This window comes from Vespa velutina, chromosome 1 (assembly GCF_912470025.1).
Source record: "Vespa velutina chromosome 1, iVesVel2.1, whole genome shotgun sequence".
Lineage (NCBI taxonomy): Eukaryota > Metazoa > Arthropoda > Insecta > Hymenoptera > Vespidae > Vespa > Vespa velutina.
This window is the reverse complement of record NC_062188.1, coordinates 15,695,609-15,710,122: the sequence shown is the minus strand read 5'-3', so window position 1 is coordinate 15,710,122 and position 14,514 is coordinate 15,695,609. Positions and strand designations below refer to the sequence as shown.

The following is a 14,514-nucleotide window of genomic DNA, read 5'->3' as shown; positions in this document are numbered from 1 at the left end:
CTATGGAATGCCTGCGTAAATGGTAGACTCGAAAACTCGGGGGTGCTGCAGGAGGAATAATAATACCATGAGAACTATCCCACGCATCGTGCCCGTTGTAGATGTTAAGAGGCTTATTGGACGTTTTCCAGCTCGAGGCCCATTCGTAAACCAGTCTGTTCCGATTTTCTATCCGTTCTTCTCTCGCGTACGTTCTTTTCCAGCGGAATTAAAGATTTTCCATCCTGAACGGGTAAAGCGCTCTTGTATTACGACTCCGTGAATTTTTTCTCTATCGTTCTTCGATTCAATAAGAAGATTTAACGTTTATAATATATATATATATATATATATATATATATATATATATATATATATATACATTGTATTATTGTGTATTATTTAAAAATAGTTTGAAAATAAATAATTTTCGAATTTTTTTGGAATTTAATAATCATGTTACATAGACAATGAAATAATAAAGGGCGATAAATTAAATCGAACATATGGGATAATTTGTAAAAGCAATCGTTAGTAATCATTTATAAAAAATTATAACAAAATTCGAAATTTGATTTTATTTATTCTTTAAAGTGCGTGAATAGATAAGGATAAGTTTTCATAATGTATTTTAATTCCATGTATGTCGTTATCAAAGAAGTACTCGCGTATCCGCGTAAATTGGTTCGCGAGAGAGGGTGAGTTTTTTGGGGTTCTTGGAAAAAAGAAGCTGACAGGCGGATTTTTCTCTCCCTTTGTAGCGTGTTACGGGCTTGGCGCCAGGGCTTTAGAGTGTACACGAAGTGCCGTTCTCCACACGAACGAAGTACCTGTCGCTGGTACCCGGGGCTACTACTACCGTTGCTGCTACTGCGGCCGTTGCCGTTGAGAACTTGAGGAAGCGGAGGGTCGTGAAGGAGATCAGAGGAGAGGGTTCTCTTCACCCTCGTTCGCCCTTTGCTCTCTCGTCCACGAACCGTTTCCAACGGCTTTCCCTTTCTACGTTTCTGCACGAAGTTACCTCGATTCGAATAGTCTCGAGGCACGTTGCTTTAATAAAGTCTTTGCCACGACTATGGGGAATTAAAAATTCTCTCTCTTCGACGATTTGGAAAAAAAAAACCTTCCTATTTTTTCTCTCCCATATTTATCTCGTCTTTTCTTTTTCTTTTTCTCTTCTTCTTTTTTTTATCTTCCGCGGAAGAAAGAATTATAAATGAAGCAGGTGCTTGATAATGTTGGAGAAATTAAACGAAAAACGGAACGAGACTCGGATGAAACGTATAAATTGCCTAGCGGAACATAGTTGGAGCATTGTTCATTGTTAACAAGATTTCTACGAGTCATTTATACATCTCTAACAATTGTTACGAGTTCACAGAGAAGTGTGGCAAAATGACGTGAGACGATTAGTGGAAATCTTCTCAAATGCTTTTCGATTACCACATTACAACAGATCTTGGCTTTCCTTTTGCCTCTTTCCTACCACATTTTCTCTCCTATTCTCGTTTATACAACGACATCGATCATGTCGATGAAAGATGTCTTTCTCTCGCGTTGAAATCGCTTTGAATCTCATTAATCGGAATCACAACAAACGATCGTCGAAACCTAGATCCTTTCTGATTTTTTTCTTTTCATATTTCTTTCTTTTTTTTTCTTTTTTTTTCTTTTTTTTTCTTTTTTTTTTTCTTTTTTACGAATTTGCTGCTTTTTACGAAGCCAACAACATCGAAGACGATCAAAGAACCGAGATAAATTATTTGTCAAATCTTCTGATCAAAGACCTTTTTGATAATGAACGTATGCCTCTTTCTAACGACGATTTTGTGCTTTTCAACAAGGATCAAAAGGTAAAAAATGTTAGAACTCGACGTAGCCGCGAGGAATAATAGGTGATGACGAAAAGAAGATGGGAAGGGTGCGAGGAACGCCGAAGGCGACTGCCACAACGTCGCCTAGTTTCATGACAAGAAATTTTTTTTCTTTCATCGTCCTTATAACTATCTGGAACACTGATGAGCAATAAAAAAATTCTCTGCTCTCTCTGAAATATTATATAAATTAGTACTGTTTTAAAATGGAAAACTCATCATCGGATACGAATAAAATACGAATATATATATAAATGTGTAAATATGTAGATAATTCTTTTTTTTTTTTAATCTTTTTTTATTCTTTTTTCTATTTTTCTTTTTTTTTCTTTTTTTTTTTCTTTTTTTTTATTAATTCCTTAACGTAACGGAATACCTGCTGTAAAGCTTAATTCCAGTGGAAATGCAAATTAAATCGTGTAACGACGGAATCGACGCGTTCGATAATCGGATCAGATGGCTGAACGAATGGACCTACGGTTGGAATGAGAACGAGGCATGATTTTACATTATACAGAAGAGTGAGCCGCGATGTTCGCAACTTGCCGAGTCGCAAGTAACGGGGGCGAACAAAGTCGAATTAATAGAATGTTATAAAAAAAAGTGTATTAGATAAGCGGGAGAAAAAGAGAGAAAGAGAATGAGGTAGAGAGAAAGAGAGAGAAAGAGAGAGAAAGAGAGAGAAAGAGAGAGAGACAGAGAGAGGGAGAGGGAGAGGGACGGAGATGCATAGTCCGCTTAATGAGGATGTACGCGTATTATGATGGCGTAGGTCGCTCATTGCATTTCTAATCTCGCTTAGTGAGGGTATGTTAGCGGTGTTAATGGTAACGATAGTGCCGATAAACTACGCTAAACATCCGACACTATTGACGACCGTGTATATACAGTAGGCCAAGGATCTTTTGATTATGCGAACGTTATCATATCGTCGGCTAATACGAAGGCGATCCTCTTCTTCGATCGTTCTTATTATCTATTAGAACGGTATTAGAAGGTGGACGACGCATGTTACGTTTCAACGCCTATTGACCTCTTTTTAGTTCGACTTTCTAACGTTAATCTTCGTAGTAAAGTCATCGGCCATAAACTAAAGAAAAGCAGCGTAACCATTTTGTAAATATATTACATACAGGATAAGTATATACACGTAATTAGATCGCTCTAATTATTTGCGTTGTTAACAGAACGATTTCGTTTTCTTACGTTTCGGATGACTCACTTCAGAAAGAGGTTTACAATGTAAATTACTTTTCTCGTATATCAAATTTATTTTGATTGATATAATTTTGTTAAATTAATTGGTTTTATTTCTGAAGAAAAAATACGTCTGATTCTTATTTTGTTTTCTACGACTTTAACCGAAGTAAATTATCCGAGATAAATATGAAATTTGTGTCGCTTTGCCGATAACGGGAATGATGTTATTCGTGTTACTCAATACAAACAAAATATATAGATACACACACATATATAAAGAAACGCATACAAATATACACATCAAACTGCCTACGTAATAAACAAGAAGATTTAGCTCTACGAAACTTTAGTGTCGTTAAAGATTTTGAAACGGTGGGTGGTGATATTTTCTTAACTCATAATACTTTTAAATGTATGCTAATTTATAACAGCAGAAAATATCATAAGACAAGTGTTCTTCAACGAATAGAATACGGTTTATTGGTAGGTGACTCATTAATGCGCTAGCCGTGATTAATAATTAAATGCGCAAGCGACTGATGTGGATGGAGTCGTACGACCATGGACATCATTTGAGAAATATTTGGACAGTGTATGGTCCTTTGAACGAAATCCTTGCATCTAATGAAACTTTTCGTCTCAAATTTTCCTTCCGTTTACGTAGATTCAAATTATACTCCGTTACGGTAGGTTTACGTTCTTTTACAAATTTTGTTCCCCACATACATACGTTAAGTGTACAACAGTTCGGTGAGTCAATTTACTTTGAAGTCAATTTTCTTTCAAACGGCTCTTGATATAATTTGCCAAGTAATAATTCAGCATAAAATTATAACATTTATCTAAGATTAAAATATTATATCTTTGAACGATTATTTCTTGAATTTTTTCCTTTTTTCTAATTTTCGATTTTAAACAATTAAATTGATAAAATGATTAATTTTAATAAAGCATTTTATAACGAACAAAGTATTTAGACATATCTAATGAAAATTTGTCTTGTTTGAATATTGATTTTTCTACTGGACGCGTTTCATTATTGGCAAATATTATTGGCAATCAAACGAATACGATTTAAAAGTAATTAAAACGATCGATGCGCATTAAAGTCATATATAAGTTCTTGTCCCATATTGATGACAACACATTATTCGCAATTGTGAATGTGACCTTTATGTAACGATGTGTTTATTATTCGAGCATAATTCATATCATATCATCTCATATCGTATGGGTGTTTTCTCAATCACATCTGAGCCTGAATGAAATTTCTTTTTAAGACTGATGTAACATTATAGCGTCGAAGAAAATAATGAAGGATATTTGAAATATGAATCTTAAATCTTGAACGAAGATAGTCATCTAGTATCGAAAGTTTCGTCATAGAAAATGGAGAAATTACGAAATGATACGCCCTCTCTAGGCATAAGATTTTTTTTCTTTCTTTCTTGCTTGCTTTCTTTTTTTCTTTTTTTTTTCTTTTTCTTTTTTTTTTTTTTCTTTCTTTTATCTCTCTTTTATTTCTTAGGATCGCAGTAGAACGAGTTACGTGTCAGACAGAAGAAATAACTTAGTCTTATCGATTGGTACGATGTCAAATGTTATCGACATTTCGGTAAACTATCGGAGAATACAGAAATGTTTGGAAACTTATGATATTCGCTAAAAATCTTTATTTCTCTTCTGAGTTTGCCTTCATATTTCCGTTTGGTAATATTTTATTATTATAAACGAGAACCTTATCGATCATATACCTTATTTTGGCTTTCGACCCTTCGATATGGGCGGTACCATCGATGCATTATATCTTGATGATCGATTTAAAATCGGAAATTAATTACTTAAAAAGCACTTCGGCCTCATTCTCTCTACCTTCCCACCATCCCTCCCTCCCCTATCATGTATTAATGTTTATATTCTCCTATACCATACCGTCGAGAATTTAGGTATTCTGAAATTTGAAAACAAAAAAGGGGCACATTTGAAAGGACGCTGAAAGTACTTCGTTATTTTTTTCTATGGAAGCAAGATATGTAACGGTGGCAGAAACCGCCCTGAGCTTTCGATGAGCTAACCTCAAAAGCGATATTTACTTGGCAGGTTCCGTTTCAAGAAGACGAAGAAGAAGAAGAAGAAGAGAAGAAGACCTTTACGCACTGCCCTATATACCGTAGATATTTTTATCGGTGACTCGTTTACATGCGTCGTTGAAGATACATTTGAATGTTGGACCAACGCATCGTTCTTGTCAGAGAGAAAAAAAGTAAGAGAGAGAGAGAGAGGGAGAGAGAGCAAAAGGAATCTCTATATTCACGAGACATTCTTCAGTTTTATTCAAAATTCGTTTCTTTTTCCTTCTTTAATTCATTTTCAACCAAGAAACATGACTCACATTTTCTCCTTTGTGAGTCACATTTGAGTTAAGCGTTTTACGGTAATAACGAACTCCGTACGCGAGACATAAATTACGGAACAAACATTGGTATACCGTATTGTAAACGTATTAAATTATAATAAATAAAAGAATGAGAAGAAATTACAGTGTGTTATATAGCTCGAACGGTTCTTCGATCACGAAGAGATCCATCGTGTGGCATTTGAGATAATTTCAAAGCAGACTATGAAAGTCGGTTTACGCAGGCACCGTAGTTCGATCATCAACGATGACGATCTCCAGACGTTGGTAGAATTTTTTGTCTGTCATGGAAAGAGTCAAGCATGGTCTGGAATCGGTGTAAATCGTTGGTTCAGTCAAGACGCGTGCAGAATCCGTTTCTTTCACACATATACACACACACACACACTTCGTATATATATATATATATACGAAGACATACGCGCGCGTTCATCTAGAATGCGTCATTAATCTTTTCCAGATCGATACGATCGTGACGTAGAAGGCTATAAATCGGTAGAAATGGCAGATTTACGTGTAAACTCTGTACAATACTGTTTCGAGAAAGGGAAAGGAGAGAAGCTTGAGTCCGGAAACGCGTAAATCGATCGGAAAGTTTGGTCGACTCATATCACCACGGGTGATGTCTTTATTATCAACAGCGGGCTCAGAGATCGTTTATCGGGAAGGACGGACAGCGATTAGTAAGCCGATACGCTTTACGTTTGTTCGACATGCGTGCATTTTCTGTCGAGACATTCCGTGTCCGCGCGAGATTACATTTACAAATGTTGGTATGTAGGATATACCAAATACATATTTATATTTATGCGTATATGTGTATACAGACGTGTGTACGCATACATAAACAGAAGTACGCATACGTAGACGGTATGTAGACGAGTTCCGAAGGAGACGCCGGTTCAGCAAGTTTCTTCTCAGAGGTAGATAGAGCTGAACGCATGTTGTGCGAACACGATGGGTTAGAGAAGGACGAAGGATAGGATGTAGAAAGAGAGAAATGAAAAAGAGATAAAAAAGAAAAAATAAGGAGGACTCCCATACTGAAACGATCCGCAAGGTCGACAGTGGTGGAGTCGTTTCTCTTCTCATCGCTCTAACTTTTTCTTTTTCTTCTTTCTCTCTTCTTTCTTTATCTTCTTCTTCTTCTTGTTCCCTAATTTCTATTTTGAAATGTCTTTTCCGGTTGTGTGACTACACGCCACAAGTTTTCAATTGTTCAGTTAAACGATACTAATAACAAGTAATGTATTTTCTCCTAACAATTTTTAATAAATTTTTTTTTATTTTCCTTCTCTTTTTTTTTTTTTTTTTTTCAATTAGTTTATTTTCTCCGAAGGACAAATACTTAGTAATACTCGGATATTATTAATGTCGTTGAATCGTAATGAAGTTCGTTAAAAAAAAAAAAAAAAAAATAAAAAAAAAATAAAAAAGAAAAAGGAAAAGGAAAAAAATTAGAAAACTTTTTGATAACGTTCGCGCAGAAACGTAAAACTTTTAGCGGTTATTATACGAAAGGATGGAAGATAGAGGAGTTGTTAGAGTCGTAAAGTGATGTAGAACTTTTGATCGATTGAGAAAAAAAATTTATTCGAAACATTAAAACTAGTCTCGTTTAGTTTAGTAATTATTACTTTAGAAGGAAATATGTTGGGACGTAAAGATATTGAAAAAAAAAAAAAAAAAAAAAAAAAAAGAAAAAAGAAAAAATAGTAAAAAAAAAGAAGTGTTAGAGCCTTTCTGAATATGGATGCAATTTACTTGATTGTGTTGCTTCCGGGTATACACTTTTTTGTTAGTTTTTCAAAACAACTTTTGCGACAAATTGTATCGCGTAGTTTCGATAAGAAGCTAATTGCTTAGCGTGTACATCGATTGTAGTTTACTTTATTCATCGGCAATGTCATTGCTTGAAAAGTGGTGGAAACGTACACGAGACGGACCGACTGAGATCAATAAAGTCGTAGTTACATGACTACACTGTACCTGGTTATACGTATGTACTACATCGACTAAAAGAAAAAAATAGAAATTATCCTTATGCATTTCATGTTTTCAACGTTAAATTTAAGACGAAAGAATTTATTTAATAATATTTATCAAATATAAGTTTGCCTACAATAATCTAAGGACTTTTTGATGTTTCGTTCGCGTAGATATTATCCGAGCAATTAGTAGTTAATAGATATCATTAGAGCTAGATTTATTCGAAATTATTTTAATGGTTGCCAACGCGTATCCGAGAAATGCTTTTTAATACGAAATTAATTAACTCTACGTTATTTCATTGTTTAAAATTAAAAAAATATTGAATAAGAAAAGCTAAAAAAGAAATATATATATATATATATATAAAAGAAAAAATAAATAAAAAAAGAAGAAGAATTGATAAGTCCTAGATTGATGGTATTCAATTTATCGAGTTTGTAACTTCATCGCGATACGTAATATTCGATATTGAAAAGTCTTCAATCTTTCTTTCTTTTTTTTTTTTTTTTTTATATATGACAGCAGACAATGTTTCAGGGTCGTGAATACGAAGCTCGAAGGAAAAGGTCGAAGATTAAAAAGCGTTCGTGTCCCGTCGAGAGCTTTGTTCGGAAAAGTCATTTCGGCTACGACTTATTATCAGTCTCTATACTTCGTCTGCGTTTTTCCCGAGACAGTATCCACGGAGTTCGTATTTTCTCTTGAACAATATGATCCATCGTGGATTAGTACATATCAACGAGAATGCATCCATCCAGAGTTGGAATTGTTCGAATCGATCGTTCAGAATTTACCGGCGACATGACGGAGACTTAAATGCAAGGAATACAGAAATTTAAAAATAAAGAAAATCCGTCGTGGTTTCTTCTTTTTTTCTCTTTCTCTCTCTCTCTCTCTCTCTCTTTCTTTTGTTTTTCTCTTTCCTTTTTTCAATTTTCTCTCTCTCTCTCTCTTAATATCATTTTTTGTATTTGAAATCGATTCTATTCGCTTCATTATTAAAACATATTATCATTTTATGAACATTTATACAAACATTATTTATGATGTTTAACGATTTAGATAAGATAGAAATCTCGAAGGTAATATATTTCTTATATTTATGTATTTGCGTCGTATTACGTTAATGTATATTATGAAAGACACAATAACGAGATCTTAAATATTAAAGATAACACGCGTGTTACTTTTGATACGATAGGGGAGTTCTGACCCGACCTTATCCTCTAGTTTGAGATTAGTACGATAAAAAATTCAAGCAGTACGTCATCATTCCTCAAGTCAATAAGAATTACTTTGCCGTTAAATTAAGCGTTATAACTCCTCCGATGAAATTATATTACAGGTTTTACTTTGCCTTATACATTCTTATGGACGATTCTCGTGCGACTTTAAACATTAACGATTCCATAGTTCGTATTATTCAACGAGAAGCGTACGCGCAATACATTTAGAGATACAAAGCGTCGACTCGATTATAATCTCTTCGTATAATACGTTGGAGAAGTTTCGAGCTGCATAATACGAACCGTTACCGAGAATGTGCATATAATACGATAATGTCCCGAGCGAGTTGTCATCAAGCGATGAGTTGCAATGACTAGAAGTTCCTACGTGAAAAATGATATACATTTTAATGGAAGACACTTCGTATCTTTTGATATTTAATTAATCTTAATTCAATTGAATTAATCTAATTAAATCTTCAAAGTTAAAAATTATATAATGACTTACCATTAAAATTCTGTTAATAAATAAATTAATTCATTAATTAATATAATTTATCAATTATAATTAATAAATTATATTTCTTTATTGATTTGAATTTATTTATATAGATAGTTTTCTTGATAATTGGAAAATCAATAAATAAATATATATATATATATATATATACATACATATAGTATATATATATTTATCGTAATCGATTGAGTTTGCATGATGGTTGGTCTCTTACATAAATCGATGGGTGCTTCCTCGAATGACAAATCGAAGTTACACAGTGAGAAGCAATCGGTGAGACGAAGCAAGACATCCTTTCTCTGCGCATCTAGAGTCTCTAGTTCGGTTCGTCTCTTCTTTCATGGATGGTCGGTTGTATGTACCAACGGGTACCAGAGTACGCGTATGACCTCGACTTGCCGCTTCCAAGGTAGTTAGGTATGTGGCTCGCGTGACGTTACTTATCCAAGGTCGGATGATGAACCGAGAAGTCGCAGGTCGGTTCTTCTATCGAGTGTTTTAAAGCTATAATACGTGAATTTCTAACCGAATTTAGAATTAGGATAAATTTTAAATATTCTTAGCTTATATGTATATAAAAAACGAGTTTTAATCTTGGAAGGATTTCTTTGCATTGTGATAGGTCGAGTAAAACGGTAAACGTTTGTTCGAAGAAGAAACAAGGAGAACAGTGAGTCTTTGTGTTGAATGCTTTGAACTCTCGACTTCTTCTTCTTCTCCAAAGCTGGTGCGATTTCGATATCTTCTGATACTGAAAATAGACATTGAAAGTAAACGTTTTCTTAATCCTTCTTTTTTTCAATTTTTATTTCTACAATACTTGTAAAAGATAATTACCTATAACGATATACGATTCAATGGACGAAAATATGAAAGAGAAACGTTATCTCGTTTAGCTCCAATAGTTCACTTGATAACCTTCTTCTGTATGCAACCGAAGCAGGTGTTATATACATACGACACTCCTTCGTCGATGTTCCTCAATATTCATTTATCATTCATAAATATCTCATTCGGTTTCATTTATTTTCGCGTAAGATGATCGATTTATCTGTCTCTTGAATTTCGACGAAAAGAAAAAAAATCAATGAATCCTTATTTCATCGGCTTGCATTTTATTTTTTGTTTCAGATTTGGAACTGCCTAAAAACGATCGGAGATTTTCAAGTGAAAAAAAAAAAAAAAAAAAAAAAAAAAAAAAACACCAACAAACAAACAAAAAAAAAGAAAAAAAAACAAAACAAAAAAAAGAAGTAAAAAATAAAAAATAAGCACAAGAAAAAAGCGTCAAGAGGACAAAAAAACAATCTTTCATCAAAGATGTCTCGCTCAATTTCGAATTCGAATAAAACTCGTTTATCACGTGTTTCATATTAAAACGAGATAGTCTTGTTACGCTTGATAACAATCAAGAGATAGAAGCGAGAGAGGTCAGTCAGCAAGGATGGATAAGTAGCGGAAAATTTTACGAATGGCAATGGAGGAGCCGTATTATCGTTAAGGAGGACTAAACCTTACGAATATTGTCGACTATCAGCGGTGGCGATGTTCGAAAAGAGTTCCTTCATTGAGAGAGTTGCTAGAGAAAGGCACGATAAATAGTCTTACGTGGGCTATTATGACGGAATACTTGGATCCACATTTCATCCGGGCACTTTGCCGCGATCCAGAAAGACGAAATCTTCAGGTAATTTAATAAGAAACGATATTTTAACTTAAACATACTTAACGATATAATACCATGAATTTTAATCTAATTAAGAATTCTTCCCAAATTATATTTTAATTACCTTCGAAGGATACGATTAGTATTATTCTCTAAAGGATTATTTCTTTTTATATGTTGTTAGATGTACGAAACTATTGTTAAATAAATTTCAAGGACTCGATATAATAATGTCTAACATTAGCACGAACGACGAAGGTACAGGGTCACTCCGATGAGTGTAGGTCAAATCGATCGAAATAGAATTCCCTTGTAACGGAAACTTTTTACTTATAGATATGTATACATAATAATAGGAAAGGTAAAATATACAGGAAGTAGTCGACCGTCCATCCATTTTTCTTCCAACGCGTGTTACGTCTGTCAATTGAGAGGACCACTTGATAACGTTAATCCAAGTCTAGCCGAGAGATCTTTCCCCTTACTCGAGGATGCATGATTAAAGGTTCTCTCTCTCCTCTCTCTCTCTTTCTCTCTCTTTCTCTCTCTCTCTCTCTCTCTCTCGACTAGAACGAGGAAATCGTCGATTTGTAGTATCTTCGTTTATACGAGAACGACAGATTCAACGATTACGATGCACGCAAACTCGTGGGAATCCACATTGACTTGTCTTATAAAATTACATTTATTTTATCATGTTCGATCATTAGATTATAATATCTGATCCATTGTACGAATGTATTTTCCGATGTTCTCGTTGAATTCAGAAGCAAACGTGAGAATCGTTTAAATGAAATCTCAGTCGATTACTCCTCGTTCATGTATACGGTCAATACGTTCGCCATAATTACGGTCGATGAATATTTCTATTTTTCTTTTTGTTTCCTTCGTTTCTTTCTTTTCTTTTTTTTCTATTTTTTTTTTCTTTCTTCTCTTTTCTTTTCTTTTCTTTTTCTCTCTCAAACGAAGATACGAAACGACCTTAACGATGTAGGTACTTAAAGGTAGTTCGCTCGGACGACTCGCCCACGCGTTACCAATGAGCGATCGAGAAGAATACCGAGGTTGAGTGGCACTATCTCACGAACCATGATAGTAACATTCTCTTGAGAGACATTTCTTTTCATCTTTAACAAGCATCCTCTCTACCTAATCAAAAATATAAAACGTGTAAATGATAACAGACCCTTGATAAGGAACATTGTACATATTACTTTATATATATATATATATATATATATATATATATATATATATATATATATATATAGTATTCTTATTCATCCTGGTGTGCGACCTTCATCACTAAAATCAACAGTCGTTATAACGTAATTTATGCGTTAAAGTATTCTCTCGGTAGAATTTTAATGGTTTCCAGTAAAATCTAGAGTAATTTAACGATCGTTCTTTTTTCTTTCTTTCTCATTTCTTTTCTTTCTTTCTTTGAATGAAATATAAGTACGATTTAATATCGCTATGAAAGTAGTCATTGTTTGTTGATTATTTTATAAATACTTCGGATATATATATATATATATATAAGTAAAGTATAGAGTTATCAAAAATGAGTGTAAACAATGTACGGTTACTGTTTTGACTTCGAAGATACTTATCTACCGGAAAAGAACGATAATTCATAAAAGCTCGTTATTACATTTCTACGTAATGTTTACAAAGCGTGCATTATCATTTACACGTTTTTACATCTCGGAATTCTCTGTAAAGGTCGTAACAAAAATAAATACAAACGATGAAACATTTGAATATGATCGTGCGAATTTTATCGTCGTAAAATCAATCGAATTGATCTTTCGAGATCTAATATATTCAAAAGTATCGAGAAGACTTCATCGAAAATCTCAGAAAAAGTGATCTTGCGTAGTCTGTTCATGCGATCCGTAAGGCGAAGGTCGTCCGGTGTTCGCTCCAGTTTTCGTGCAAAAATAAAACGAGAAAAGAGAAAGAAATAATAAAAAAATATATATATAAGAGAAGATAGAAAAGATGGTACTTTCGAGGACGAAGACGCAGACGAACCTACCCTTTTCTTGGTAAGAAGAAGAGGAGATTAGTTCTGAACGATTCGTAGACGGTACGGCGCCTCTTTCGAAAAAAAAAAAGAGAGAGAGAGAGAGAGAGAGAGAGAGAAGAGAACTTACGCATATGTATGTACGCTCGCATATTTATGGTCTTATTTTCTGTCTTTCACGGTTCGCGCCCTCGTTCGTTCCAAATTTTTATTTTGCAATATCCTCTCTTGCATAATGTATCTTTGTATATGTGAAAAGTTGTTTGTCCGTCGTAAATGGAAAAAGTTTGATTTACTCATCGTGCGTGTAAGTACGTATCATTGATGGATCATTGCGAAGATGATACACTCTTTTTCTTTTTTCTCATCACCCCTTTTACACGTAATCCTATCATTAATTAAAAAATTATGCTTTATGTTTCTTTTCCTTTTTTTTTTTTTTTTTTTTTTTTTTTGAATCATTTTAATGCCTAATAGTATTTTTTACATCGTTATGATAGCGATCTAATCGAGCCAACAGACCGAAACAACGGCGAACTCATTCTCGAAGTGCATCGAAATGACTTGTTAATTGTAAGTTTGATTAAGAAACGAGCACAAAATTATCAAGTCATAAATAATGCTTGTTAGAACGATCGAGATGTCGTAGAATAATTGATCGATATTTTTCGCACGCGATATTATCTATGTCTATTATGATTTGATCGATAAAACATATAGGATTATTGACGAGATGTATCAATGAAAAATTTGACATCTTTTTTAATCTATTTATTAATTTATTTTCATTGAAAATTGTTTACTATTTACATGTTATAACATTCATTAAAAAAGAAAGGGAATTTCTCTATTCAGATTATTATTGTACCAAATGTGTCTAATTTCGAACGGTCTTATAGTTGAATATTCCATGGTATATAAACTTAGGAAGCCTAAGCTACGGTAATCTCTGCGGGAGAGGTATTTCTTAAGTTTAGCAAGGATCTAACAATATTCTCCTCGAGTTCTCTTAATCGATGTTCTTGCTTAGAAGCAGACATTAGTACAGAATATAAACTGAACTAGTACATTTAACTGAATTACTATGATATTAACTTAAAGCATGTATAATGTATTGATATTGCATTAAAAAAAAAAAAAAAAAAAAATTGAAAAAAAAGAGATATAGAAAAAAAAAGAACTATTAACGAAAGTATAATGAACGAATGTGTCGAATTTCTTTTTTTTTTTTCTTTTTTTTTTTTTTCTAAAGAGAAAATTTTACAACAAAGTTGTGAGAATTGGATAACAAAGTGAAACACAATCGCGTTCATTTTCACGGAAAACATTTTATTGCATCTCTTTAACGTTATACTTTCTTTTGTCATAGGACTTGCAGATCATATATTATGGACTTCTGGGACTCGAAGCATTACGTCCATGCAGAGACTCTATTCTGCGTGGGCTTTGTAAAATTGTACGCTATGAGAGACATAATGCGAATCATGTCCTCTATTAGTAAGTATCTGATTAATTATGAACGTGTCTTATCCTTTTTACAATTCAAATTTTACACATTTTTTTTTTATTTTTTTTTTTTTTGATATTTTTTTTTTTAGTCTTACCAGTATTT

At 33.5% G+C, this 14,514-nt stretch overlaps 1 protein-coding gene across 6 annotated transcripts in view; it reads left to right on the top strand.

The window, feature by feature from the left end:
* The window catches only part of LOC124953618 (rap guanine nucleotide exchange factor 2-like), a 131,704-nt gene that overhangs the window by 15,532 nt on the left and 101,658 nt on the right, over positions 1 to 14,514 (top strand). For 3 of the 6 annotated variants that reach the window (XM_047505254.1, XM_047505322.1, XM_047505332.1), the window contains 2 exons: positions 10,339 to 10,894; positions 14,272 to 14,399. In XM_047505254.1, the coding sequence (XP_047361210.1) occupies positions 10,826 to 10,894; positions 14,272 to 14,399 (197 nt within the window). In that variant the 5' untranslated portion in view covers positions 10,339 to 10,825. Of the gene's footprint in view, positions 1 to 3,416; positions 3,537 to 5,065; positions 5,317 to 5,374; positions 6,393 to 10,338; positions 10,895 to 14,271; positions 14,400 to 14,514 lie in introns of those variants that run through there. The other 3 variants (XM_047505273.1, XM_047505263.1, XM_047505282.1) reach the window with 3 other exon arrangements.